This window comes from Amblyomma americanum, chromosome 8 (genome assembly GCF_052857255.1).
Source record: "Amblyomma americanum isolate KBUSLIRL-KWMA chromosome 8, ASM5285725v1, whole genome shotgun sequence".
Lineage (NCBI taxonomy): Eukaryota > Metazoa > Arthropoda > Arachnida > Ixodida > Ixodidae > Amblyomma > Amblyomma americanum.
The window spans coordinates 12,565,628-12,593,008 of NC_135504.1; the positions used below are offsets into that span (position 1 = coordinate 12,565,628).

Genomic DNA, 27,381 nt, shown 5'->3' on the forward strand with positions numbered 1-27,381 from the left:
GTGCTAGACGCCAAGTGACACCAGCGTACGTTGTAAAAGAAAAGCGATATAATGATACTGTTGCAAAATTCTAGAGCAAGAGGTGCAGGAGACCATAAGTTTACGTCTTCGGTATGACAATTAACTGACAGGAAACTTACGCTGAACTTCTCCGTGCCCTTCGCAGCCCCGTCACAGACAGTCTAGTGAGCGGAACAAGTAATTTTTGGTGCATCAGTAGACCTTTTTACGCGCCACCCGCCAACGTTTAGATTCATGAGTCTATGAGGTCTGTCGAAGTCACTCGTGGTGTGCTACAGATAACACGGCTACATCGAGAACACATTGGCAAATAATGTTAGCAGCCTCCACTAGGTCCCGCATTTCAGCACTATTTAGGCATGCAAATGAACAATTAGAGCACCGCCCGGGGCACTGCAGGCTGCTTGCACCGTTCAACGCTGAATCATCGTAGAAAATGTAATCGAATTCGGCAGAGCTTCACGAGACGTTATGGCGAGGTTGCGTTAGTTCCTCTTCCTCTCTTTAGTGTGGGCTCTTTTCGTTGAATATATCCAATTTGAAGAGTTTGCAAAAGCTGCAGTGGTAGACAGGAAACTACTTCTCTTGAAACTGATTATTGCAAATCGATCGAAAAGCCCTGTTACGTGGAGTAGACAATCCAATATGAAAGGACTCATTTCCTTTTTTTTTGCATGTATTCGTTCAAGCGATCTTCTCCAAGGTTACGCTGTAGTTTTTGTGCGACAGCCGAATTATATCTCAATATTATTACACCCATTATACAGCATAAGTGAACTGCCGAACGGCAGTGTTGCCTGGTGGCTTGCATTGCCAATGACGTGCGCTATCAAGCCGCTTTAACATCCATTTTATAAAATGAAAAACGAGTGCGGGTGGCGTGTGGTGATGGTCCGTTCTGCTACAGGAGGCCATGGCGAAGGAAAGAATAGCGATCACTGGCTTCTCGGCCCGCTTCGCACAGGTAGATGACTTAGAAGAATTCAAGGAGAAGCTCTACGCCGGTGTCGACTTTGTGACAGCCAACGAGACCCGCTGGCCTCGAGGTATGAGCTGCAGGTGGAATGCAGCAGGTACAAGGTTGCTCACTGACAATATTTATCCACCTCGTGCAGCATCTTGTAGATTGTCTCTCGGCTTAGTTCGTTTGCTTTTTTTCGGTTGGGGTGCATAGAGTTGACTAACATAGGCGCAGAATGCCGTTCTTTCTGAGCTCTCAGTATTCACTTCACAGGTGGCGGCTACAAATGGGATAGGAATCAAAGATCGAGCAATGAAAAGAGCTCTTACGAAACACTCTGCTGGAATTCTTTAACAACCAACGTAACACGTCAGCTGAATGCGAGACGCAGGATTACCGTGTTGGAGATCCACAAACTACTCTAGAAAAGCACCGCGGAGGCTCAGAATATTTCTATGCTTTAGCTGGCGCACAGCCATTCTTTCGAATTTAGACTGTGGAGGCCACCCACGGTGGGTACAGATGGCAAAAGTCACTTGTGCACTGATATTTTCTAAGCGCCTAATCAGTTAAGAAATGCAATTGATAATATCCGAGTGGCCGTAAGGGCAAAATATTTGATAACCCCTGATACTTGTAGCAGACAAATACCTGCACGGCACGCTCGAGCGTAGAACATAACTTGTGACTTGGGAACCGCTCGTGATTTTGGAGGGATCAGGTTGGTATTGGTGTTCATGGTGCTGGAAAGCTCACGGCTTTACAACGAATGGAGACAGAGAATATGACGTTGGCTTGCGTGGTGAGTTGAAGAAATACATGAAAAGTCTGTAGCCGTACTCCCTGCAGCTGTGCTGTCCAGAATCATACATTGCCTCCGTTTCACACCGCCGTTAAAATGTTCATTCATGCTATTACTCTGTGAACGGTTAGCAAAAGTGGCATGATGCACGATCTCGCATTCCTGAAGGATACATTCCAAGAGATCGAAGAGGAAGACTCGGTTTCGATCACCGAATAAAACTGCCGGTGTCTAATGGCGTAGAATGATGCTTTGTATAATGAAAGAGTAAATGATGTGGGCTGCTTCCACTGGTAACTGCTAGGTTTCAGCGTAGTGCGTAAGATAATGCATGACAGCGGTTGTCCATTAATTGATAGCAGGGGTGATGCGAAGAGGACCACAGTAGACAATTCTAGTGCTCTCATAAGTGTGGTCTCGGTAAGGTCGGGGTTTTAGGGGATGCCGGAGGGGGCTGGGGCGAGATAGTTTTTTGCATCGCTAGCATTCGCGCCTGAAGCGGACGTACCAACGAAGTCAGCGGTGTAACTGCAGAGGCCACTACCCTTAAACTCCGCGATCTCAAGGAAAATGGCATTAGCAGCTGTCGCTGCAAAGATGTCATTACGAAATACGGCTTCAGAGTTGGTAAGTCTCATGTGCTTATTCTGCTGCCTGCGACCGTTGCTCGCAGGCTACCTGGGTCTGCCTGAGCGCTTGGGAGTAATCCGTGACCTGTCCCTCTTCGACGCTCAGTTCTTCGGGGTGCACTCCAAGCAGGCGCACGTGATGGACCCCCAGATGCGGCTCCTGATGGAAACGTCGTACGAGGCTATGGTGGACGCTGGCTACGACCCGGAGACACTTAGGGGTCGGAAAATAGGCGTCTTCGTTGCGTGCGGCAACTCCGACTCAGACGAAGCGTTCTGCTCGAACACAGAAAAAATCGACGGCTTCAGCCTACTGGGCAGTTGCAGGGCAATGTTCTCCAACCGGCTATCTTACACATTTGACTTCCGTGGTAAGAAACCTGTATTTTGTGATCGCTAAAGCGCAAGCGCGGCCTCGCTTATTACAGTCGCACCAACCCAGAATGGTCGCAAATATAAAGAATGTTTGCTTACAATAATAATAATAATAATTTGTTTTTGGGGAAAGGAAATGGCGCAGTATCTGTCTCATGTATCGTTGGGCACCTGAACCGCGCCGTAAGGGAAGGGATTAAGGAGGGAGTGAAAGAAGAAAGGAAGAAAGGGGTGCCGTAGTGGAGGGCTCCGGAATAATTTCGACCACCTGGGGATCTTTAACGGGCACTGACATCGCACAGCACACGGGCGCCTTAGCGTTTTTCCTGCATAAAAACGCTTACACGAATAGACTTCAAGGGCACCGTCAAAGTGTGCATTCGGATACAATGTCTCAGATTGCGTGTAAGATACAACGAAGTAATGGAGGCGTGATGCTCGGTTATAGCGAACGAGGAGGCGCTGGAAACTCTCGGCCACAGTCGAAAACTCTCACTCCTGGAAAGCACGAAAACCGAACAGAGCGCCTCCAAGCCCACGTGACATCGCAGGGAAAGAACGAGGCGCCGGAAAAGAAATAACCGCCCGTAAATAACACCGATGACGTGAAAAATCAAAGACGGCTTCGCGATGTGTTTAAAAGGGAGAAGAAACGCGGGGAGCGCGAAACATAAATAGAATTTAAGTGAAGCTACTGAGCCCCGTTACGGATGTTGAAATGGCAGTGATTTAACAAGCTTAAATAGTGGTCACGTGGTGCGGCAGGTGGTACAGCTGGTCACGCACCATGCGGTGCCTGAATAGTCACCTGTCCGCCTTCGGCAGTGCAACCACGTGCAGTCAGCGCGTAGACTATGGTCAGAACCGCTGGTACAAGCGCCTTGATGCGGTGTAAGCGCAAGTGCGCTCCATGGGCCAAGAATGCCGCGACGCCATTATCAGACCACGTGCTTCGTGGCAACACGCAGCGGACGCAGATCTTTAATTGGTTTTTTGGTGAAAGGAAATGGCGCATTATCTGTCTCATATATCGTTGGACACCTGAACCGCGCCGTAAGGGAAGGGATAAAGGAGGGAGTGAAAGAAGAAAGCAAGAAAGAGGGGCCGTAGTGGAGGGCTCTGGAATAATTTCGACAACCTGGGGATCTTTAACGTGCACTGACATCGCACGTTAAAGATGCCCAGGTGGTCGAAATTATTCCGGAGCCCTCCACTACGGCACCTACTGGAATGAGTCCTGAGATGATTCCCCTTGCCCGGAAGATGGCGTTGACAACGCAGAGCCGTGCACCGCCAGAGTCATTGCACGCAAACAGACCCTGACTGCCAGGAATCTAATCAAGACAGTACCGTGAAAGCCGACCTATCGCAAGCTGTCGTGAACGCTTCATACGCGATTGGTTACTTAGTGGCCCTCAGAAAGATTGCTTTCAGGGCAACCTCTCTGCCTTTCAAATCTATAAACCCTCTCTCTCTCTCTCTCTCTCTCTCTCTCTCTCTCTCTCTCTCAGAGAGATTGTTTCACGACAAGGGTCTCGGTGAAGAGCACCAGACCACGTTGGAAACCTTGAACAGTGCCTCGATACGAAAGGCTTTGAAGACACATATGTGCGTACGATTAAAAAAAAAGCTGCGGCTTAACAACTGCTAAACATGGTTAGAGAGCGAAAGCTGTGGTGTATGGGGCAAGTAGACGCGGCTTGGCGTCCGTTAACGTTGAGTGCGTTCCGCACACCGGATAGGCTTCGCGCCCACCCTGCCTCCCTGGCAGGTGACAGTTAAATTAATGGTTCATTGTGAGAGGTTGGTCACCCAATGAACGCTGTGGCCTATTTTACCGCTGTGTACCGGCGAATCGAAATGTCAAAGCTCAAGGTCAAAGGTCAAGTGGTGCGACACCACCGTGGACCCTTTATGGCTAGAGCCTATAGCCGCGCTTGACCTCTGGCTCACTTGAAGGTCAACCGGCAATGCACGGCGAAATCGGCTTTACCTAGCGTAGTGAAGCTTTTCGCCTCACAATCGGTGGCGGTGTAGCATTGCTAAGCATGAAACTGTGCTAAAGCACGGTTCTTTGCAGGTTGGTTGCACCGCAATGTATCTCAAAGCAAGATTGAGGTGTCCACTGACCCTGGGAGGAAGTTATGCGCTTTACTTTGCTCAGAATCAGTGAAGTCTACACCTTCTGCTGGTTTTGAGAAGATTCGTTCGACGGAACGCTGGTTGTGTTCGATGCGACGCCCGGTCGCCCAGAGCCAAAGCTCCCAGCCGGGCAATGAGTGACGTGGTATGTCACGTGGCTGCCACACCACCACCGCTCCTCCACTCGAAGATCTATCCAATTGCGGCGCCAGTGACCTTGGATTGACTAGGCCAGTGAAGGTTTTGCTTTAAAATTAGCACTATATTTCAGAATTATTATTTGTTGGCGCGCTATTTCAAGTACACTCAGAGCGAACATCGGATACAACGAAAGCTGTCAGCTTGACCGTCAGGTTCGCTGTATGTGTGCTGGACTGTACACGGTTGATGATACAGCTTGAAAGAACATCTCGACAAAGCACGAAGACGCATACAATACACATGAGACGAAGTAACAAGCTCATGTTTGTTCTGTTTAACTACACTATCTCCTTGTGTCGTCTTTAGAGACATCTCGTCCTATTAGCTACTGCAAGCTCCTCTCAGGAACGAGCACCCAGCTAGAAAACATTAAACTAAAATAGACTAAAGAAGATCAAAGCAGAGTTCTTATGCTCAGCTTCATATTAAAGCCAGTGGCTGGACTTAGCTTGACGGAACAAAAGTCGAAAGGGCTTCATGTATTTCACTTTACAACACATTGTCGGGAACTTGAACTGAAGTAATTTTATCCTGAGAATAAATGATCGTCTATTACATTAAAAAGTTACCGTGACATAACGACAACACTCTTCTTTTTCTTTTTCTCTAGCAAATGTTCTCGTGGAAGGTCTTCTATAGTTTTTACAGTCCATTTTCGTTAACATACAGCCAGTTGTGTGCCAAACAGCAGTTGAGCGTACAACGCTACAAAAATTTTATCCTTACTTACTATTCTCCAGATATTTTTTGGCATTTGTAAACCTATCTTACCCCATAATTTTCGAAAGTATATCAGAGAACTCATGGCATCAAGGAATTACAAAGCGGTGCTACTATTACAGGTCCTAGCTTCACCCTGGACGCGGCTTGCTCATCTACGATAACGGCTCTCAGCCAGGCAGTGCTAGCCCTGCGCTCTGGAGAGTGCGAGGCGGCCATCGTGGCCGGTTGCACCATCTGCCTCCGGCCAGCCACGTCGATGGCCTTTATGCGCTTGGGAATGCTTTCACCTGACGGAAAGTGCAAGGCCTTCGATTCTCGATGTGAGTACGCAGCTTATGCCTGTTCATTTGTAGTTGCAACATTTGCTCAACCTATGAAACTCTAGTCGCTTAGTATCGCTTAAAGGGGTGCTGAAAAAAAAATTGATGTCCTTTTTTTGCATTGAAAGAGGACTGAGGCGACCAATCTTCCTAGAAGTGTTTTCCTCAATCTATGTAACTCGGAATCCCTTTACGCCATCAATGCCGCCTGCTTAAGATGGCTTAAAGGGGTTTAGGCAAAACATATTTGGATGTCCATTTTTTTAGCATTGAAAGAGGCCTACGGGCCTACAAATGATGGAAATGAGCTGAAAAAAAAACATTGCGCAGCGTTTATAATGAATTACAAACTATTGTGTACCGGCAATGGCGGTCTTGGTCGGTGTCTGCGCTGTCGTCACGGTCGACCGGCCAACCTACCCACCTCATTTCTGATGACGTTGCCTCGCCGGCATGCACTGGTTGTTGCTGTGAACAACCGATTAATTCGGTGAAATCAGAATAATTGGGGCAAGTGAACCTTGACGTCATTCGATGCAGATGGAAATGCCGAGCAGCTCAACCGGCAACGAAAAAAATCGTATTAATTTATGTTCCATTCAATATCTGCGAAATACTTGCTAAAGGGCATCTGCCTACGCCGATGAACCAGACCATATATTTTGTTTGCACTTGAACATTTTTTGTATGTGCCCATGCAGCTAATGAAGGCAGTGTACGACACTTACCCCGAGCTCCTAATATAGTCTCAGTCAATATGCATTCAGAAAATGATGATAGCAAAAGTTATAGCCCTGTTCATAAGCGGTTACAGAAACATTTTAGCTAACTATTGGCCTATATCTATTTTGCCGTTCTTTTCAAAGCCGTTGGAAAAACATCATTAACCCTAGGCTGTTCACTTTCCTCGACAGGAATTCCCTTATTACATCAGCTCAGTATGGCTTCAGCCCTGGTTTATCAACGGAGGTAGCTTTGTCACACCAAAAGGAATTAACAGTACGTAACATTGAGAATACACGGCTAACACTAGGTATTTTTATTGATTTCTCGAAAGCCTTCGACCGAATAGATAAACTGCTATGTTATAAAAACTGTTTTTATTTTTCTGGAATTCGAGGTATACCAGCTGATTTGTTAAGAAAATATTTATCAGCAAGGTATCAATCTGTTTGCGTTGATCGAAAATTATCAACTGCTTGCGATATCAAAGGTGTCGTTTCCAAAGGCAGTATCCTGGGGCCGCTCTTTTTCATTATACATGAAAATGACCTGGTAAACATTGAACACTTCGCTAATTATATTATGTATGCAGATGACACAAGTATCTTTTTGACAGGAACAGACGCTAGTGACCTAGTAAAACGTGGAAATCTTATTCTGAGTAAACTTAGTGCCTGGTCTCTCGGTAATTCATTACTAATAAATTGGTCTAAAAACAAAAACTGTCCTATTCTGTCCAAAATCTGTCCCATGAAACTTTGGTGAGATCCCCCACTTAAATGACTCTGTGATTGCAATCTCTGCTGCCGCTAAATCTCTGGGAGTAGTATTTAAGCAATCTGTGCTTTGAAATCATCACACTGACTACCTGCGCATTAAACTCTCGAAGGCTTTAGGTATGCTATGGAAGTGTTTGTTTTTTCTCCTGGTCCAGCGAAACCGTCTAATGTATATAGCCCTGTTTGAATCGCATTTGCGCCACTGCATTCTAATATGGATAAATAGCATCATGAAGGCAATTTATAACATAATAATAATGCAAAAAGAAGCTCTACGAGTGATTAATTAATGTGAATGACATTTGTGATTGCATTTCCTCTTGTGTACGAATATTCGAGAACGATTGTGTGATGTACAGGTAAATTACTAATCCAAATGGTTGCATCCAATTACAGAAAGACTTAAATAGGGCTGCTGCATGGTGCGATACATGGGACATGCAAATTAACCTAAACAAAGCAGTACCTATGTGCTTCACAAGAAAAAAAGACATTTCATGAATATGTTTACAATATTGATGACACAAATTTAAAATCATTCACTGAGCACAAATATCTAGGTGTTTACATAACAGCCAATCTCACATGGAATCGACATATTGATTTTATTGCAGCTAAAGCCTGCAGAGTTTTAGGGTTCATCCGCAGAAACACGCAACGGTTGCCTGCTGAAACAATATCACTATTATACAAGACGTCTGTCTGGTCTGTACTTGAATATGGGTGCACAGTGTGGAATCTATGGACAGTGAGTAACATTCGTAAATTAGAAAGAGTACAGAACATGGCAGCCCGCTTTGTCTTCAACAACTACTGAAAGAACTTCAGTGTAACAACGGCAAAAGACAGTCTTGGCTGGAACACGTTTGAAAAACGAAGTAAAATCGTTCGTCTGAAATTCTTTCACAATATCTTCCATTCCAAAACAGGTATAGAACCCAGCCGGTACATGCTGAGTCCCAATTACATTTCGTCGCGTACACAGCACAGGAACAAGGTGAAATAAATATACTGTAGAACAGAGTTCTTCAAAATGTCATTTTTTCCCCGAAGTACCAGGGAATAAAATCGACTTGATAGTGCTGTTGCAACTGTTGTATCAAATGACTCTTTTGTTTCTATGCTGAATTGATTCTATTGTTGCATATTTCTGATTGTTGGTGTAATTCCTGCATTTGCGCTCTTGCCTTGTATTTTCCTTCTCCCTCACTGTAATGCATACAGGCGCGGTGAGTACACTGATAAATTACTGAATAAAATAAAGTTTAAAGCAGCATCTCTACACTCCAAATCGTGAAATTACGAAACTTGTATGATTTAAGCTACTGTCAACACTTAAATCGTAAATATGCAAAGGCACATATACTTTGACTTTGATATGTGGCATTTTTTGCACCTTCCCAGCCACATCTCACGTATCAATTTGATTTGTCGTAATTAAATTTCAAACTACAAAGCGCGTACTACCAAATAATAGGTAGCAGCAGAGACAAAAAATCGAGCCAGAGCTGCATATTTGTAGGCTCCGCTCAAGGACTCGAAAACGCTGTTAACTTTGATACAAAAAAAAAGAATTGCAGCAGAGCCTTACACAGGCTCGAGTCTGCCATTGGGCCGGGCCGTAAAAACCCATTTTCTCCGGGTCTGGTCCGCAGCCAGGCCCGAAGTTGCGGGACGCGGCGGGGATCGCACCCGGAAGTAGACGGCAGTGTCAAGATTTTTTGTCCCTTAATGTCGTATTGCGTAGTCTTCAGGCGATCAATTTACAAAAGGAAACTACGAAGTGGGCAGACTAAACAAAATTATCGACGTCTATTTTGTTTAAAGGGGGGGCGGGGGGCGGCGTTGACTTCTGTTATAGCTGCGCTGTTCTCAAGCAAGGAAAGTTGCGGTTGTCGGCCGAACTGACTGAGTTGATAAAGTTGGCAACGCTATGCGCGCAGGTGATGGCTTTGTCAGAAGCGAAACCGTCGGTGCCTTTTTCCTTCAGCAAGTCTCACAAGCACGACGAATCTACACCAAGGTCATTCATGTCAAGGCCTCTGCGGATGGCTACAAGACTCAAGGTGACTGAATTACGCAAAATAACTTCCTAAAGCACCGTGTCACAGATTCAGTAACGGAAACAATCGTCGCCTGAATCAGGATTCCTACCAAGGTGACTGGCGGATCCGTATGGGTCGTACAGTTTTGAAGAAAACCGCTCACCTACTTATAATAATCGCCCGATTTGCATGATTTGTGCGTAATGTAAAACAATGAAGTGTGTCAGGTGTCTCGGAGAGGACATTCACATTTGCGGAAACCTTATGACAGCGACTGGGGACCTCACATTTTAAAGAAATTCTGCAATATATCAAGCTAAGTACATAAATTTTGCTGAATTTTATTTTTATATCACATCCAGTTGGTCAGTGTAAATAGCGAGTTCTTAGTCGCGGAGGAAACAATTCCTTATCAGTTTTCCGAACGAAGACAAATTTGTTCTCTAAAGCCGTGCAGATTTGCCTTGGTTTGTTCCATGCTAAACCTTGGCGCACTAGGAGCGCCAGAAGCTCGCTGTAAAACGGTAGAACCGCTTTTGATGCACGGCAATGACTACGGCAGATAGTTCCAACTACCCGTTCAAATGAACCACGGCGTGGACTTCCATTCAATTAGTCCCTTCACTTAAGATAAATATAATTTTCCTCGCTCGAAGTGGCGGGCCAAAATAATGCTACGATATGGCATCTAATATATAACTAATACATAACTCAATTTTCACTAGTCCTGTAACCTAGGCTCATTTAGTATGGGGAACCACAACAGATGCGAATATATATAAGGTACAAATGCAGTTTGTAATTCTGCATGTCACTTCACATCAATTTTTTCCCGTTAGGAAACGAGTGTTTAAAGGTGATTGTCTACATGGTTTGTATAGCTACATAAAATTTCTTGTTCATTTTGTATCGCTTTAAAAGTTTTTTTTTTTTCTCTCGAAGTGGTGAGTTTCTGTTTAGTCAAAAGAGCTACAACTGGGGCTAGTTGGAAATGCATCCTTGAAGGTATTGGTGAGCGCTACAAAAATACGGAAAGGGACGAACACACAAGACAAGCGCTTTCTAACAACTGTTTATTCTCTGAAGAAGCATGACTATTTACACATATTAACGCCAAATCATATGCTGAGGAGGGAAGAGCACACGACTCTGACAAGAGCGATATGAAGGAAAAATATATAATAATAAACTATCAACACGTGCCTTTACAGCAGCCGAAGATAACTATTCCTGAGGTAGTTTAATTCAGTTCTCCCTAGCATCACTGAAGGGGAGCTGACGCATTGGTTATCTGGAGCAACATGCATAGCGAAAGCTTCGATAAGCTTCATGCTTCTTCAGAGAATAAACAGTTGTTAGAAAGCGCTTGTCTTGTGTGTTCGTCCCTTTCCGTATTTTGGTAGCGCTCACCAATACCTTCAAGGGTTCTTTTTAGTGCAACAAATTGCGGTACCGCTGCCGCCGCCATTGTCAGTAACAGGGGTGCCGTTTTCGCCAAGCCGACGATTTTTGTTGGCTTTTTTGTCGCGTTCCTAGGACTACGATGTGGTGCTGAATAAATTTAATTGAATTTAAAAAGAATAGTGCAGGCGGTTCGAATTGGATGCAGTAGTCACTGCAACGCGTTACCGGGGTACGTACGCTACGGTTGTATCGAGCTTCCGTAGCGCCTCATGCGGTGAGTTTGGGTTTTCTGAAGAAAAAAGCACTGCTTTTGCACGTTCTGCAGGAGGCTTGGAGGAAATTACTTTTCTTCGTTTCCAAATGTGATTTTTCAATGCCATTTTCGGGGATTCTAAACAGCTAACTACGAGATTGCGCTATACTGAAAGGGAATGATTTTTACTTGCATGTTGCCACGTTTCTGAATTCCCTAATTCCGTGCATTCGAATCAGTTCCCTTTCTACATAGGTCTCTCATGTGAAACACAGCTCGCCCTTTTTTTTACGGTTTTTAATGGTATTCAGGTTGCAATGTTTGCTCTTAAGCTCTGTTTTTCAACTTCAGAATGGCATTACACAAGGTCCTTCATGGCAGCTTGCTGCTTTATGAGGCTCGGTATTTTTAATCTCCATGCATGTATCAGTAATTGGATCCGTGCTTGGTTAAGCAAGTGCGATTAGTTGGTCCTTGGCAATTGCAGTCATTGTTACTTTCGCGCATTCAGTCCTAGCTCCTCCAAAGTACTGTACTTAGTCACCTTATTTTCTTAATAATTAAAAACAATTTGCCAGTTTACATCTCTTCAGATGTCCCGCACTTAGCCAATGATTGTGTGATCTACTGCCGTTTAGCAGAATACACGGGAATATCAAACTTCAAAAAACTTTTTCACACGTGCACTGAATGTGTAACATTTCGCTTATATATCATACTCTCCACAAAATACTACTTCCATTAATAACCACTCAAACTATTTTGTGCCTTCATGCGTTATCAATAACTATAAAGTTTAGCTCTTCGGTTCTTACAAGCGCTTAGGCGTCCATATTTACGAGGACCTAAATTGGAGTGGCCAACTCGCCCGTATAACAAACTCTGCAAGCGATGTCCTTGGCTACCTGGTGCGCAACCAAACTTTATCTCCCAGGTTATTAAAGGGCAACTGAAAAGGTTTCAGAATTCGATGAGTTTAAATGGGCCGAATGTGTGAAACACGCAGGTGAAGCCTGAGAAATCGTTTTGCCTTAGCATTTGAAATGGCGATGTAATTGAGTAATCGCTGAATAAAGCGGCGTCAGTGTTGAGGCTACCCTGCAGTGCACAGCGACGAGCAGAGGACCCATTAATGACGTTACACACGAGAGCACTACGTTTCCAGTGTATAGACAGTTGTTTCATGAAGAAAACCAAAACCATTAAGGGTGGTTCTCACAAAGCATAGTTTCGCGGTATCAGACGACGCACAGCAGCATGCAGGCGAAGGCAGCGGACATCTGGAGTTTCGGCAGTAGTGACATCGCGAGTTTCCTCGCACTTCTCTAGCGCAGTGAGGAGAACCTTGAACATCGTCCCTATTTTAATCGACGAATACATCCCCATTTTAAATGTCAGTGCAAAAATAACTTGCACGCTATCCCTAGAAGATCCGCAGTGAATTAACTTCTCTTTACTTCTCTTAACTTGTCTTTCAAAATCTTTGGCCAGCCAATGAAGTTATTTACAGTACATCGCATTTTCCACATTCCATTTTCACAAAGTGCGCACGCCGCACGATGCAAGAAATGGCGCTTCTTGAACTTTTCTTCTACTGCAATGACGTACTGAACCAAGTGCCAAAAATAGTAAATTCTCATCCCTTCACTTCCGCCGCCTGGAAGCACATCCGGCAGTTTTAAGTATTGTTTGTAACTGCTTATTATGGATGACCTTTCTTACAGCCACTTTTATACCCAACCCTAACGTAATGGTCAGAGAACACGTAGGTGCTGTATTCATACATAATGTATTCATGTGTCATGTGTTCATGAATGTGAAAACTGTCACTTAGCCTTATTATCATTATCTTTATTATTATTATTAATGTTTCCAGTCGGGGTGTTAGAGGAAAGAAAAACAAGTATGAGTAGGTATAAAAACATACGCTGATTGTTGATTAAAATGTTTAACGTTGATAAAACAAAATATTGCGGGTGTATGGATAGAAGAATGGAAGATACAAATGTCCATTTGAAATTGGGTGGTGGATGTTTTTTTCACCATGCTCGCCTTTCTTACCATTGTTACCATTCAATAGAGCGCCATCTGTCTTTGAGAAGGCGCGATGATCAGAGTGGCACACATGCGTGTTAGAGTTAGCACAGAACTTTGCTTCTTTTTCGTTTTGATTTTTTTGACCCACTCTCATCTCGTATCTCCTGCTCCTAGTCGGCCATGCTGCTCGTGGGTGAGGGAACTACACTATATCTACTGTTCCAGGAGTCACCTATCCATCAGGGAGGGCACAGGAAGAGCTTCTTCGGGAAGTATACAGCGAAGCAAAGGTAGATCCTCTCGAAGTAGAGTATGTCGAGGCTCACGGAACAGGAACGAAGGCAGGAGACGTGCAGGAGATGGAAGCCATCACTAATGTCTTTTGTAAGGCCGGGCGTCAGGACCCTCTCAAGGTTGGAGCCGTCAAGAGCAACGTAGGGCACAACGAAGTTGCCTCTGGTAAGTTGGTGCGGCTGTAAGTTCTCGGGGTAGTTCAGTTCCGCAGCACACAACAGTGCTCAAAAAAGGAGCACCACAAACTAACAGAAGCAATGGACTTAATCATTACTTAAATATCGCAACTATAGAAGTCTGTCCTGCTGTTTGATAACTTCTGAAATTAATCCACTAAGGAAAGCCAGTGGTTACTAAACGTCACAGGACTGGTTTTGTAGTGACGTATATTTCGTAATTACTGCGAAAGCAATCAAACTCAGTCGGAAAAACGTGGTCAAGGGCACACCTGGGTGAAGGCCTTCAGGGTGAAAGCCTTTAGGTCAAAGGGCTTCAAGGTAAAGGCCTTTAGGATGAAGACCTTCATGATAAAAAAGTTTAACACGAAAGGACCTTAAGCGCGAACGGTAACTTTTGCTACTCCGTGATATTCCGCGCTCAACCATGCTGAACCGTCTGTAGTTTTTTTTACCTCATGATAGCTGCATTTTCATTTACAGCGTCCGCTTTTTTGTTAAAGTAATAAGGTTTGCTAGCGATAGTGCTACGCCTAATTTTGTCTTGAGCGTCGCCGTAAGCATAACTGCTGGCTGAAAGTCGTCGTCTGCCCACAGGGGTCAGCTCTATTGCAAAAGTGATCCTGGCCATGGAGACGGGCACCATCGCGGCCAATCTGCACTTCGAGAAACCAAATCCCGACATTCCAGCGCTACACGACGGTAGCGTCGAGATTGTGGCCAATCACACGCCTTTCAATGGTGGCCTGGTGGGCCTGAACAGCTTCGGTTTCGGTGGGTCCAGTGCCCATGTCATCCTGGAGTCGAACCCGGGACCTCACGTGGACAGCGCTCCGCGTGAAAAGCCTGAACTCCCGCGGCTCGTTTTTGTGTCCGGAAGAAGCGCGCAGTCGCTGGCGGTGAGCATATTAACTTGCAGAATCACCGGCACCCGATCCTTTCTGTTCACAGAGTGAATTGGGTAGAGGAGAGCCCTACTTACCTTACTTCATCACTTGCCTCTTTCCATTTTCGACTTCGCTCTTTGCTCCTTCTGTATGTCCCGTCCTCCCTTCCTCTTCTACAGGGCAAAAACCGGAACCTCCACGCCATTCTTCAACTTTGTTTCTCTGTGCTAAGGAAAAAGAACGCTTGATTTTCAGCAGGCTGCAAGTCATTGCGACGGCGAATTCTGGGCTTAGTCATGGAACGCCCGAACAGGTTTAAACAAGTTCAGTTTCTGTCGCAGGGAAATGTAGGCAAAATGCTGAAAATCAGCTTTTAAGGTTTTTTATAGCAAATTCATTAGTAGCACATCAAAAATATTTCAAGCGTAGGTTAGGCGAGCTATAAGACTCTTTGTTCGGGGACGAATGTCGTAGCCAGAATTGTAAGCATAAAGGATCAATAAGTATTTATGCGTTTAAGTTGGCAGGCATGATTACGCTGAAAAAAGAGCGACGATAGAATACATCTGCTTTCATTTGTCAGGTGTTTTGCAGCGCGGTTCTTTACATATCCGTCGCGGTGGCTCAGTGTTTACAGCATTCGGCTACAGAGCAGGAGTTCCTGGATTCAGACCCGGCCTCAGCGGCCGCGTTTCGATGGAGGCGAAAGGCAAAGGCGCCGTGTGTTGTGAGATGTCAGTGGCCGTTAAAGATTCCCAGATAGTTAAAATTATTCCGTAGCCGTCCACTATTACCCTTCTTTATCTCTTTCTTCTTTCACTCCCACCTTCCTTCCTTCTCTTACGGCATGGTTCGGGCGTCCACCGAGATGTTAGACAATTATTTCGAAGTTTTCTTTCTTCAAAAACTTTTTTTTGTTTCCAGAAATTGTTTCGAAAATTTTACAATCAGCACATATAATAAGAACTGCAATCTACTGTATTGTGCACCACAACTGATCCTGGTTATCATGAATTTATTACCTTTGACGTTTTGACGATTTCATTGGCAGAAAGTGGGAGGGTGCCACTTTCAGGCTTCATTCCTTGCTCTGCGTCGTGGAAAGGTCAAACACCACAAGCAACAGCAGCATCACTACGGGGTGTAGTTTTCTTCAGATCGTCGCCGTCCAGCTTACTATTTACAGAGTTGTTAATTGGGAGCCGGATACAACTGGATAGGGCAAAGCTACAAGAAGTGTATAATGCAAAATAGTCAGTTTTGCTGGCACCTCTTTTACAAAATAAAGACTAATTTTACTGAGTGAACTTTTTATTCCGAAACATTCCAATATGTCACCTAAAGTGGTCTTACCTAAGGTTTAGATGACAGGGCTTACCTAAGATACTCTGTTATCTCACCATGAGCAGTTCAAATTGTTAACAGTATCCGTTGGCTGAGGGCAGGTACTTAGCCGAAATGCACGCCACGGGAGTGAGAGACGTATGAAACTAATTTTAGGGTGGAAAGCATTTAGCATGTACTCTAATATCATGGATAGGTGCTGAACAGTATACCTCAAATAGAGATCGTGTATCAAGTTTTTCTTGTGAGTATTCGCCCAGAGGCAGATTATTTAACATTCAGTTGAGGAGAGTGCAGTTTGGTTTTTAAAGAGAAATTATAGTTGTGGTATGATTAAGGGAAAGGGAGAGAAGTGGGTGGGATTTGGAACGAGGTCAGTGGATTATGGAACTAATGTGAACAATTTATTGGTTGTATGAAATCATGAAGGAGAAATGGAAACAGAGAGGGCATGTAATGCAATGAAGAGATGATGGTTCATTAAGGAGAGAAGGTAAATTGTGAATTAGAGAAGGTAAATGTAGTAGTCGGCGGCAACCAAGTTGGCGGATGGGATTAATAAGATTGCAGGGCGTAAAGTATTATAACCGATGGCCGGATCTTGTCCATACAACGGTTAATTTGACGTCTATGCTAGATGGTAGGAAATACGGCTCCTTAGGGCAGATAGTGAGTGGAGAATCGGACCAGAAAGTAAAAAAGCTGGAAGATCAAGAATATTGTGGCGCGTATTTGGCAGGTACTCTGAGATCATGGATGGAAGTTTATCAATATCCCTCAAGAGAAAAGTGTCTACAGCTTTATCCTGCACCTGGTCACCTATGGGGAAGAAACGTGGAGAGTAAGGAAAAGGTTTAACTTAAATTGAGGACAAAGCAGCGAGCCGTGTAAAGAAAAATGATAGGTGTAACGTTAAGAGACCGGAAGCAGGCAGAGTTGGGGAGGGAACAAACGCGGGTTAACGACATCTTAGTCGAAATCAAGGGGAAGAAATAGGCTTGGGTAGGGCATGTAATACGAAGTCAAGGTAACTGATGGTCTTTATGGGTAAAGAACTGGATTCCAAGTGAAGACAAGCATAGCATAGGGCGGCAGAAAATTAGGTGGATGGATGCGATTGAATTTGCGGAGGTAAGGTGCCCGCGACTGGTGCAAGACAGGTTAATCAGAGATATATGGGAGATGCCTGTTTGCTACAGTGGGAGTAGTCGGGATGACGATGACGATTATCGTACGAGCCTTTCTCGTGAAGTGGATGCTGCTATCCTCATAATGGTGAACGCGGGGCGTATCACGTCCAGGGCATGTTCCTGCGTATTGTGATGTTTTTAGCCCTGCACAAGAATGACGCTGACCACTTAGGTATCCTTCCCGTGTTCTCTGCCGCTGCAGAGAACCCTGGATAGAATCGATGCCGAGGCGCCGTACCCAGACTCTGCGTACGCACTTCTCAACCGTGTCGGACAGCGCAGCGTCAAGCAGTTTCCGTACCGGGGATTCGCTGTGGTGCCGGTGGACAGCTCTGAAAGGAAGGTCATCAAGGTCGTAGAGCAGTCGCCCTCTGAGAAGCGCCCTGTGTGGTTCGTCTTCAGCGGCATGGGCTCTCAGTGGAAAGGAATGGCCTGCCAGATGATGCACTTCGAAGTGTTCGCTCGATCCATGGAGAAGTCTGCAGAATTGCTTAAGCAGTACGGCATAGACCTGATCGCATCGGTGTCCGGCCATAAAAGCGTCGATGAGAGCATCGGTTCCACGCTCGCTTCTGTAACAGCTATCCAGGTGAGTGGGGAATTATATTTTTAAATGGCTATGAAAAGATGTACGATACACCTAATGCTTCGTGCGAATATCTGCTGGTTTAAGACACGCGTCGATCCTGCTAGATTTAGAACAAGTTTGAATATTCTGGCGGAGCTGGTTCCGTGAAAAATAATTGCGAAAAAACTTGCTCTTTGGAACCATGCTCATTTTGTAGCATGTGTTTTGACCACCCAACGCTCCTTAGGAGAACATGAAGGCAATCATGAGGGCCAACCATCCTGGGCCTAGGAGAGCTGGTGATAGCGCCTAGTCCAGTTAAACACTTTTACTGGAGCTTGCAGCCAGTTTGGGATGGTGGCTGTGGTCTCTTGATGTGCACTGTATTGTCTGGGATTCTGCTAGGCAACCTGGCTCTTAAACACTGACGACAGACGAAGACCAGAGCAATAATATTACAGTTGTGTTCATTCCACAGGTATGATAGGTACGCGCCCGTTTGCCGGTCCCAGCAATAACGGTTTCGTGACTGCAGCTACGCCACCCGTAAAATGCAGAGATGAGTACCCCTGTGCAAGAGCCCAAGTGTCCAGATATAACTATACGCCTTTCCTATGCCAAGCAATGAAAAATGTGGGAGAATTCGTCTTTTTTCACATATGGGGTGCCCTCTGGATGATGAGAAAAGTTTGCCTTTTATACGAAAACTATTTGAAGGCAAAATCATGATGGCGCCTCAGGCGCAACAGGAATCCGCTAGGTGTGAACTGAAGATGGGAAGTGTGTTTGTGTGCTATAGTTCCTTTATATGCTCCCGAGGGAGCAGAGTTGCGCGATGAGGTTAGGTTAGGTTAGAACACACTCTCGAATCGAAGCCCACTGAATCGCCAAGCAACTAAAGCTCGCTTGAATTGGGAGTTGATCTTTTTTTTTTTGGTTGGCTTGGTTTGGATTCCCTTGGCGCGGCACACGAGGAGATAGCTGCAAAGCCGAGGCAAGCAAAACAAAAACCAAGTCAAATAAATCAAGAGATAGGAAGAGACAAGAAGAGGGAGCAGCTGAAAGAAAAACCGTTGAGGAAGGGCATGAGAGAAAGAAAACAAGAAAAGAAAGATACATCGGAGGAATGCCGTCAAGGAAAGAGAAAAATGGAAGAGGAGAATAAATACTGGCTAAAAGTAACGGCTTTGAGAAAATATGACGGCTATCGCCAAATATTTTAACTAAGTCGCAATCTAGTCAGGTAGTTTTCCTTCAAAAACAATGCTGGACTTTTCCATCAATTCCTGTGAATTAAAAAGGAAACAACATTTTTTTTTTCTCAACGAGCGTACATTGTGAGCTGACAAAATAAGCAAAGAAAATACCGAACTCCGTCGGCGCTGACCTGATCATGGCGTCTGACAAAAAACAAGCGGGGTTTCCCGCTGAAAATTGTATTTTTCCTTCAAAAGCTTGCGTGGAACTTTGCGCCACTCAGCTGTGTGGTGAAGTGTATACGAGAATTCTAGTGTAATTTAGCAGCTGTTGCCATCTATGGTTTGTAAATGCAGAAAACACAGATTGAATATTACCCGGCCCAAGTGAGCGTTTTTTTTTAACCAATCCAGTTTGAAATAAATCAGAGAGGCGCGTACTATCAAAACGGCCGTGCAGAAAAGACCGATTCTAAGTCTTGGACTCTCACTTAAGCGTCTCAGTTCGTTTCATGCATTCTGCCAAAAGGTGGCGCTGGTGGACATGCTTCGCGCCGTCGGTGTGCACCCAGACGGCATCATGGGACACTCGGCAGGGGAGACTGCCTGCGGCTACGCGGACGGCTGCTTCACCGCAGAACAGGCTGTGCTGTGTGCGTACTGGAGAGGCCAATGTGTCGATCTAGGCAGCCCGCCCAAAGGAGCCATGGCCGCTGTTGGTGAGTGCCGCACGGCCTGAGGCAGTTCAGTTTGACACGCTGTTCCAGATTTAAACTTTACTAGAATTATGCGGTGTGTTTAGAGCTGTGATTAAATAAATCGACAAGCTTTCTTTAATTACAGAGACGTAGTTAAGTCATAGAAAAGAAGCAAACAGACGTTAAAACCTGGAAAACCAGAAGGTGTTGTTCGGTTACCTTTTTTATTGACAAAGTGGTGTTTGCTAGACAGAAAAACTAGTTGTGGGGTGGTCCAGAAACAAAATCACCTCAAAGAAATTAGTAGAAAAAACCACTATGCCGCTGATTGATTTTCAACCCACATTCAGTAAGGCTTTGGGATTTATATTAAGGTGTAGATCGGAAATAAGGAAAACTGCGATTAATTTGATGGGTAACGAAAATCTTCCAGTGAACCTTTCTCGCAAAGTTTTTCTAATGAAATTTGTGGCTTGACGTGAAGAAACGCCGCAGTACTTATCAGAATTTTAGCATAATGAACGGGTATAACACAACGGTTCCTTTCGAATTTCATTCCCTCGTCTTTATTCCGTTTATTACGCTACGGATTCGTTCGCTACTCATCAGTGCACCAATCATAGCGATGGCTTCCGTAGTTGTCGGGCAGAGACGCACGCAAACGTTTGTGTGCGTCTCTGCCTTTTCGCCGTCTGCGTCTTGTTCGCGCATTTCTTTCTTCGAAGCGGTGGAGAACGTGTCCCGCCTCTTTAAGCGGGCCTTGATGATAAAGTAATCTTTGTAATGAATCAGGATTTGACCTCTAGCTGCTTTCAGCAAGGAATTATGGATGTGTACGCGCTGAAACTCCTGCCTCATGTGACACACCTCTTACGTGTGGAGCTTCGACTTACAAGACTGGGAAGTTACAGGCGACGGTTATAAATTGTCGTCCTTGCCCAGAAGTTTGGCATCGCTGCGCTTTTATCGCGCGTAAAGTCCAGATCGGCCCCACGCCTTATCACCCTCCCCAAAAGCAGTCGCTTAAAGAAGAAACAACGCTAGCCCTACGCCGCCGAAACGTTCTTTTCAAGCAAAGCACAATACGCAAGAGCTGCGTCACACCAGAGCCCCCTGCAGAGTGCCGCGGTATCGCATGCGAAATTACATGGTTAGGGCTGAAATTTCAGGCATGCATATCACAGTACACAGGTGCTTTACTAAAGTTCTCAAAAATCGAAAACTTTCTGAAACTACTAATTATGAGTATTAAAGAGCCACAGAAAGTGGTGTTTGAGCTTGGCTTTAAAATGCTTGCACTATGTAGAGTAGAGGCCACCGAGCGTCCGTGCCGCGTACGAGACCTCAAAAGCGAGCGGAAAATATACAATACATTTTTAAAAATTCCCGCTTTCGCACCTCGCGGCGACGCGCGGTGCCGGGTTTTCGCGCTTAAACCTGGCATACGACGTCACGTCGTGCAAATGACGTCAGCAGCCGGGAATTATCATTGGTTCACAGCGTCAAACTCTTTCAGACGTCACACGCTACCTTGGCCGCAGCCACTCCGCGCGCGCCGCAGCCGCTGGAGGTAGGGGAGGGGCCGAGTGAGTGGGGCTAATTGATGAGCGCCGCCGGTTTCGCATGCGAGAGGGGAAGGAAAGGCGCGAAGACGCGGAAGTTAAACATTTTGGCTGCCGGCTTTTCGGCCTCCCGAACTCTTTAATGACACCATCGATCCATTTTTTTGTGCGGACGCTAGCGCTTCCTGGGCACTTCTGTCCCCGATAGTTCGCCAAAAGTAACCGAGCAGCCGCGCAGGCGGTCGCAGCGGGCTCGCAGCCGACTGGCGGCGCTGCTGTCTCCAGCGCTGGCCGCCGCTCCCCGACTGCGACTGTGAACTGGGTAACGTATGCCTGGGCCCTCGCGCAGAATGATAGCGCTCTGAAGGATCCAAATCGCTCGCTGCACATCCTACTTCCGATCATTCAAGGAGAGAGGGCGAGGGTGGAGGCGCACTTCAGCGAGCTTAATCTTGCAACTGAGGAAAAGGGCCCAGTGCCGGAAGCAGCACCGCCGTCACGGCGCCTCGGTTGCTTTTCGCAAAAACGTTATATGAATAGGAGGGTCTGCATTCGAATGAGTGCGAACTTAAGAAATCCCCAAAACAAGAGTTATGCCGAACGTGCAAGCAATGTGTGCAAGGTGGCTCACACCAGACCCCCCCTCCCCAAAACAAGAGAACTAAATGGCAAAGAAATATAGCCTTCCTTCCGCAACAACCATCTGAATTGCACACGTTCATGTCGCGCGTTAATGCCCTCACGTTTAAAACATTGCTCGATAAAACAGGCGTATTGCTTCCGCTGTCGTTGAGTAGTAAGGTGCCCTGTTGCCCAGCCGAAAGGTGCGGGTTCGATCACGGCCGCGGCGGTTGCATTTCAATGGTGGCGAAATGCTTTAGACCCGTGTGCTGTGCGTTGTCAGTGCAATTTTAAAGAAACCCCAGGGGGTCGAAATTGTCCGTAGTCCTCCACTGCGCCGTCTCCCTTGCCCTGAATCGGTTTTGAACGTTAAACGCCGTCAACCACAGAACACAAACAATATATTCGCCCCCTCGTGAGGCAACCGCATTTTGTGCGGAAGCCCTTAATCGATAGAACATGCATTTACGGAAAGCTTGGAAACCATTTTCTATTGGGACGTCCTCTAACGCAGTACGAAAAAGATACGGCAAGAAATCGTCACCGCATTCGCAACGTTTCTGTCGAAAACGAAGGTGAAATTCGGTGCAAGATGATATGACCTGAGCCTGAACGGGCTGTGTAACGCAAGAACTGTAGCTACGCGTGGCATTGTGAATATTCTCTCTGTGCGTGAAAATTTTATTCATGGCGTCACACATGTGCGGTATTTTTACAGAACTCATCATTTTGCAACAGGCAACATTAGAAGACATGAAAACCTAATGCCCCATCTACGGCCACTGAAGGTACTGAAAAAGGCAATAAAATCAACGAACTCACTTAAAGGCGACTGGTCCCGCTTCGAAGTGCGTCCTAATTTTTGTTCACGTACGCAGTACCGCCGCACGCTTAACCCAACAAAGAGAGTACGGGACACGAGCGTACGTTAAGGCTCGTGCTTAAATAGCGTTTTGCGCATGTGCACTACGAAGCACGCTATATTTTAAATTATGATAATCACCTATGTCCGTGTAGGCTATAGCACAACTGGCTGGTAAACACTAGCTAGGTTGTCCTCAGTTTCCAGGGTGTCATCTAAGCCCGTTGGTGCGAGACAGCTGCCAACAAGATCAATTACGGCTGTACGAAGCAACGGATATAAAAAAGAGACTCCAGGTGCTCTTCGACTTTGTTATAATGAGCCTGAGCTGTAGTTATAAGCAGTAAATATAGACACTAATTTATCTTAGGGCTGACGTGGGAAGAAGCGGCTCAGCGCTGCCGCAAGGGCGTGGTGCCAGCCTGCCACAACGCCGTGGACTCGGTGACCGTGTCCGGCCCTGCCGACGTCGTAGCCGAGATTGTCGACGAGCTCAGGAAAGAAGGTGTCTTTGCCCGGATGGTGGACAGCAATAACGTGGCCTTCCACAGCGAGCACATTCAAAGCATCGGACCCGCGCTCCGAGAGGCCTTGGAGAAGGTGAGTAGGCTTTACGAAGACCGTGACTAAGTATAGGAGATATAGTTCTCCTCTTTATAGGTATAAATTGTATTGAGTTTCATCTGCTAACGTATCTTAGTTCACGAAACAGGAACCGACCTCGAAAACTTTAGGGCAACCCTTAGAGCTTCTACTTTGGGACCTATGCTGAGCAATATCCAAGGTATACTATCTGTTCACGCTAGACGGTACCAAACGCGTGTCAAAACCAATTAACAGTGACATAAACTAAGCGTTGCAATTTGGAAGGACCACTAATTGGTGCTGCAATTTATAAAACAAAACTAATCAATATGTTCATGATCGTAAATAAATGTGGTTCAGTTTTTCTTGGTTAAAAAAGTCATAAGATACGTTTCTAGTCGTAGTATTGTAGCTTGTTTCTCTCTGTCTTTGCATTTCCACTGATTTCCCTTTCTACTACAAACTGGCGGCCGACGACGCAAAATACCTCGCTTCTACTTCTCAGAGAGCAAGATAATGGTCGTTGTCCTGTGTGCCACGCCGCCCAAGGTTCCAGTCGAGAGCAGAATCAGTCTCGTGACCGACCTGCAAGCTCTGGGGCAAGAAAATTACGGCATAATTAATATCTCCAGAAAACGCGCTCGCACGGAGTTCCGAAACCTGAAATTATAGCTTCAATCATTGCTCTTAAGAATCCATGGATCACACGTGAAATCATTCATGCTAAACGGCGCATAAAATAGCTTGGTAGGGTTAACAATAATAGCCCAAAATTATCTACAACTTTGAAGTTAAAGTCTGCGGTAATGCAGTTCAAGCAAAAACTCAAGTATTCGAAACAATACTACTACACTGTCACTTTACCAGTCATCACCCCGCTTCTTTAATGCCTTATTTAAGCAAAGCAGTAGATAAGCGTACTTTTCCACTTGACGTTTTATAAAGAACTAGCATATTAAAATGAGCCCTGCTTCGCATTACCCATTGTTTCAATGCATTCTATTCGAGCAGGTGGTTCCGCAACCTAAGCGCCGAAGCAAGCGCTGGGTCAGCTCCTCGGTGCCTGCCAGCCGCTGGCACGAGCCCGCCTCCCAACTCTGCTCGGCCGAGTACTACGTCAACAACCTGGTGTCGCCCGTACTGTTCCGCGAGGCCCTTGAGCACGTGCCTAAGGATGCCGTAGTTATCGAGATAGCACCCCACTGTCTGTTTCAGGTAAGCCGTCACCTTTGACATTCAGGGAGCTGTTCACAAAGTGGGTTAGCAGAACTTGCTAAATTGCTCCTAATTTTTTCATACTCTTGACGGCAAAAAAAAAAAGGCCGCAATAGGTTTTGCACGCCCTCCCTTCCCTTACCCCATTCGAAGCTAAGTTCAAGAAAGGGAAGAATTTCTATTCACGGTATATATATATATATATATATATATATATATATATATATATATATATATATATATATATATATATATATATATATATATATATATATATATATATATATTTATATATATATATATATATATATATATATATACACCAAAAGTGATTTCTGGCAGCTGATTTGGTCAATATAGTATAAAATCACCAAAAATTGAAGAAACATAACAGGATTTAATTCACGACGTTTCGGCTGGAGGACCAGCCTTTTTCGAAAAAGGCTGGTCCTCCAGCCGAAACGTCGTGAATTAAATGCTGTTATGTTTCTTCGATTTTTGGTGATTTTATATATATATATATATATATATATATATATAGAAGAAGAAGACTTTATTTCCACCATGTGCAGTACACAGATGGAGGACGACGGAAAAAAAAGCCGTCAATAGGCGGCTTGACGAGTCCGTCGCCCCACTTAATGAGCAGCGTTTGGTCAACAGCAATCAATTCATACAGTCAAACAAAAGAAAATGAAAACACTTGATCAGTGCAGAACAGAAGCAAAACAGAGCAGTCCGAAAAATGAAATCCCAGGATAAGTAAAATCAGTTATTCATCCTCAGTAAACATAGAGCGAAGCTTAGCAGCGGAGCAAGTAAATAAATCAAAGTTAGTAGACAGATAATGGTTTAACAGTGATGGTAAAGAATAACATAGGCGTTCCATGCCAGAGTTCAAACGGGGTGCAACGATTTTCCAACATTCTCCATGTCTTGTAGCATAATATTGTTCATTCTTTTCTAAATATGCCAGAGTACCAAGGTTATGTATGTTATATCTTACTTCATATTTAAATCTAGTACTCAGACGGTAGAGATATAGTTTATGAGCCGTAATGACATGCGCTCTATGAAAAAAACCTGCAGTTGTTGCATTATAACCGGCGTTGTACACATGACGTAGGTATCGCTTCTGCATGACATAAATTTTTTGTAGGTTAGAGAATGTAGTCGTACCCCACACAAGTTGGCAATAGTTAACATGTGAATAAAAGAGTGAATTATAAACCAATAGTTTAAGTTTTGTAGAAAGAATGTATCTGAGACGACCAATTACTCCAGTTATCCGAGCTAAATTTGTCACTAGTAAGTTCACATGAGTTTCCCAGGACATGTGAGCAGTAAATGTCACACCAAGGCTTTTGAAATGGTCAACAATGTCAACAGGACGAGAGTTAAAAATAATATCGGCATGAGGAAGGAGTGGCTTATTCTTTGCCCGAAAGATAACGGCTTTTGTTTTGTGTTAATTGTCATAGAATTATAGGACGACCATTGTTGTAGTTGAACTATTGTGTCATTGCAACTAGAGATAAGTTGATCGATATTATTACCAGAGAAAAATATGCTAGTATCGTCTGCGTATATGATAAATTTGGCATCCTGGTTAATATTAACAATGTCATTTATATAAAGGTTAAAGAGCAAAGGCCCCAATATGCTACCTTGTGGGACACCACAAGCCAGTGGTAGGACTTGTGATCGAGAGTTATTAATTTGGACTACTTGTCGCCGGTGGGACAAATATGACCGTAGTAAATGTAACGCACATCCACGTACACCATAAATATCCAACTTATTCAATAAAACTTCATGATTGACCAAGTCAAAAGCCTTGGAGAAGTCAACAAATAAGCCAACCACGATTTTCTTGTTCTCAAATTGTGTTAAAATATATTCTTTTTGGTGAAGCAAGGCTAATTCAGTTGACATATTCTTCCGGAAACCAAATTGGTAAGGTGTTAATACATTGGAGGTTTCGATGAAATTCAAAACCCTGCAATGAATTATTTTCTCGAAAACCTTTGAAAAAATCGGCAATATAGATACAGGCCGATAATTGCCCAATTCGTTTCGATTCCCCTTTTTAAAGAGCACTACTACTTTGGCAACCTGCAACTTTACTGGGAATATAGACGTAGTTAAACACATATTAAAAATATTCATAAGAACTGGTGCAATTACATCTGCGACGTATTTGACGGGTTTTATTTGAATTTCATCGATATCCCTACTGCTGCTGTTGTTTAAACTTCTAATTGTTGAAATCACTTCCTGCACTGTGACTGGCTGTAAAAATAAAGTTCTATCATTCCTCCTGTTCATATATTGACATGCGTTGTGGGAACTACCTGGTGTACTCATATTTGTGAAAAAAGTGTTGAAAGCATCAGCCAGTTCCGCCCCTTGCAAGTTCTTGCCCTTAATAGTAAGTTTGGACAGGCAGCTCCTGCTATTACCACGGCGTAGTAACATATTTAGTTTGTCCCAAAGCAGTGCGCTCGGTGCATTTTTGACATCCACAAAAGATGAGAAGTAATCTTTGCGCGCAATGCACAATTTCTTGGTTAGTTTGTTTCGATATTGTTTGAAAATCGTCAAGTCATTAAGATTACGCGTGCGAAGAAATTTTCTGAACAGTCTGTGTTTTGTTCTCATTTGTTGGTAGAGTTCGTATGTTACCCATGGTTTCCGAATTTTCCTATTTCTTTGGCGCTTTTTTACTGGAAAGTGAACTTGGTAAAAACCTTTAAATATATCTAAAA

General features: G+C 44.7%; 1 protein-coding gene across 1 annotated transcript in view; it reads left to right on the forward strand.

The window, feature by feature from the left end:
• The first annotated feature begins 934 nt into the window (after nt 1–934).
• LOC144100047 (fatty acid synthase-like) overlaps nt 935–27,381 on the forward strand; it is a 55,247-nt gene continuing 28,800 nt past the window's right edge. Inside the window, exons 1-10 of the mRNA XM_077633096.1 lie at nt 935–1,067; nt 2,458–2,784; nt 5,974–6,174; nt 9,620–9,742; nt 13,641–13,874; nt 14,483–14,784; nt 17,509–17,895; nt 19,600–19,789; nt 23,184–23,413; nt 24,410–24,613. Of these exons, the coding sequence (XP_077489222.1) occupies nt 935–1,067; nt 2,458–2,784; nt 5,974–6,174; nt 9,620–9,742; nt 13,641–13,874; nt 14,483–14,784; nt 17,509–17,895; nt 19,600–19,789; nt 23,184–23,413; nt 24,410–24,613 (2,331 nt within the window). The remainder of the gene's footprint in view (nt 1,068–2,457; nt 2,785–5,973; nt 6,175–9,619; nt 9,743–13,640; nt 13,875–14,482; nt 14,785–17,508; nt 17,896–19,599; nt 19,790–23,183; nt 23,414–24,409; nt 24,614–27,381) is intronic.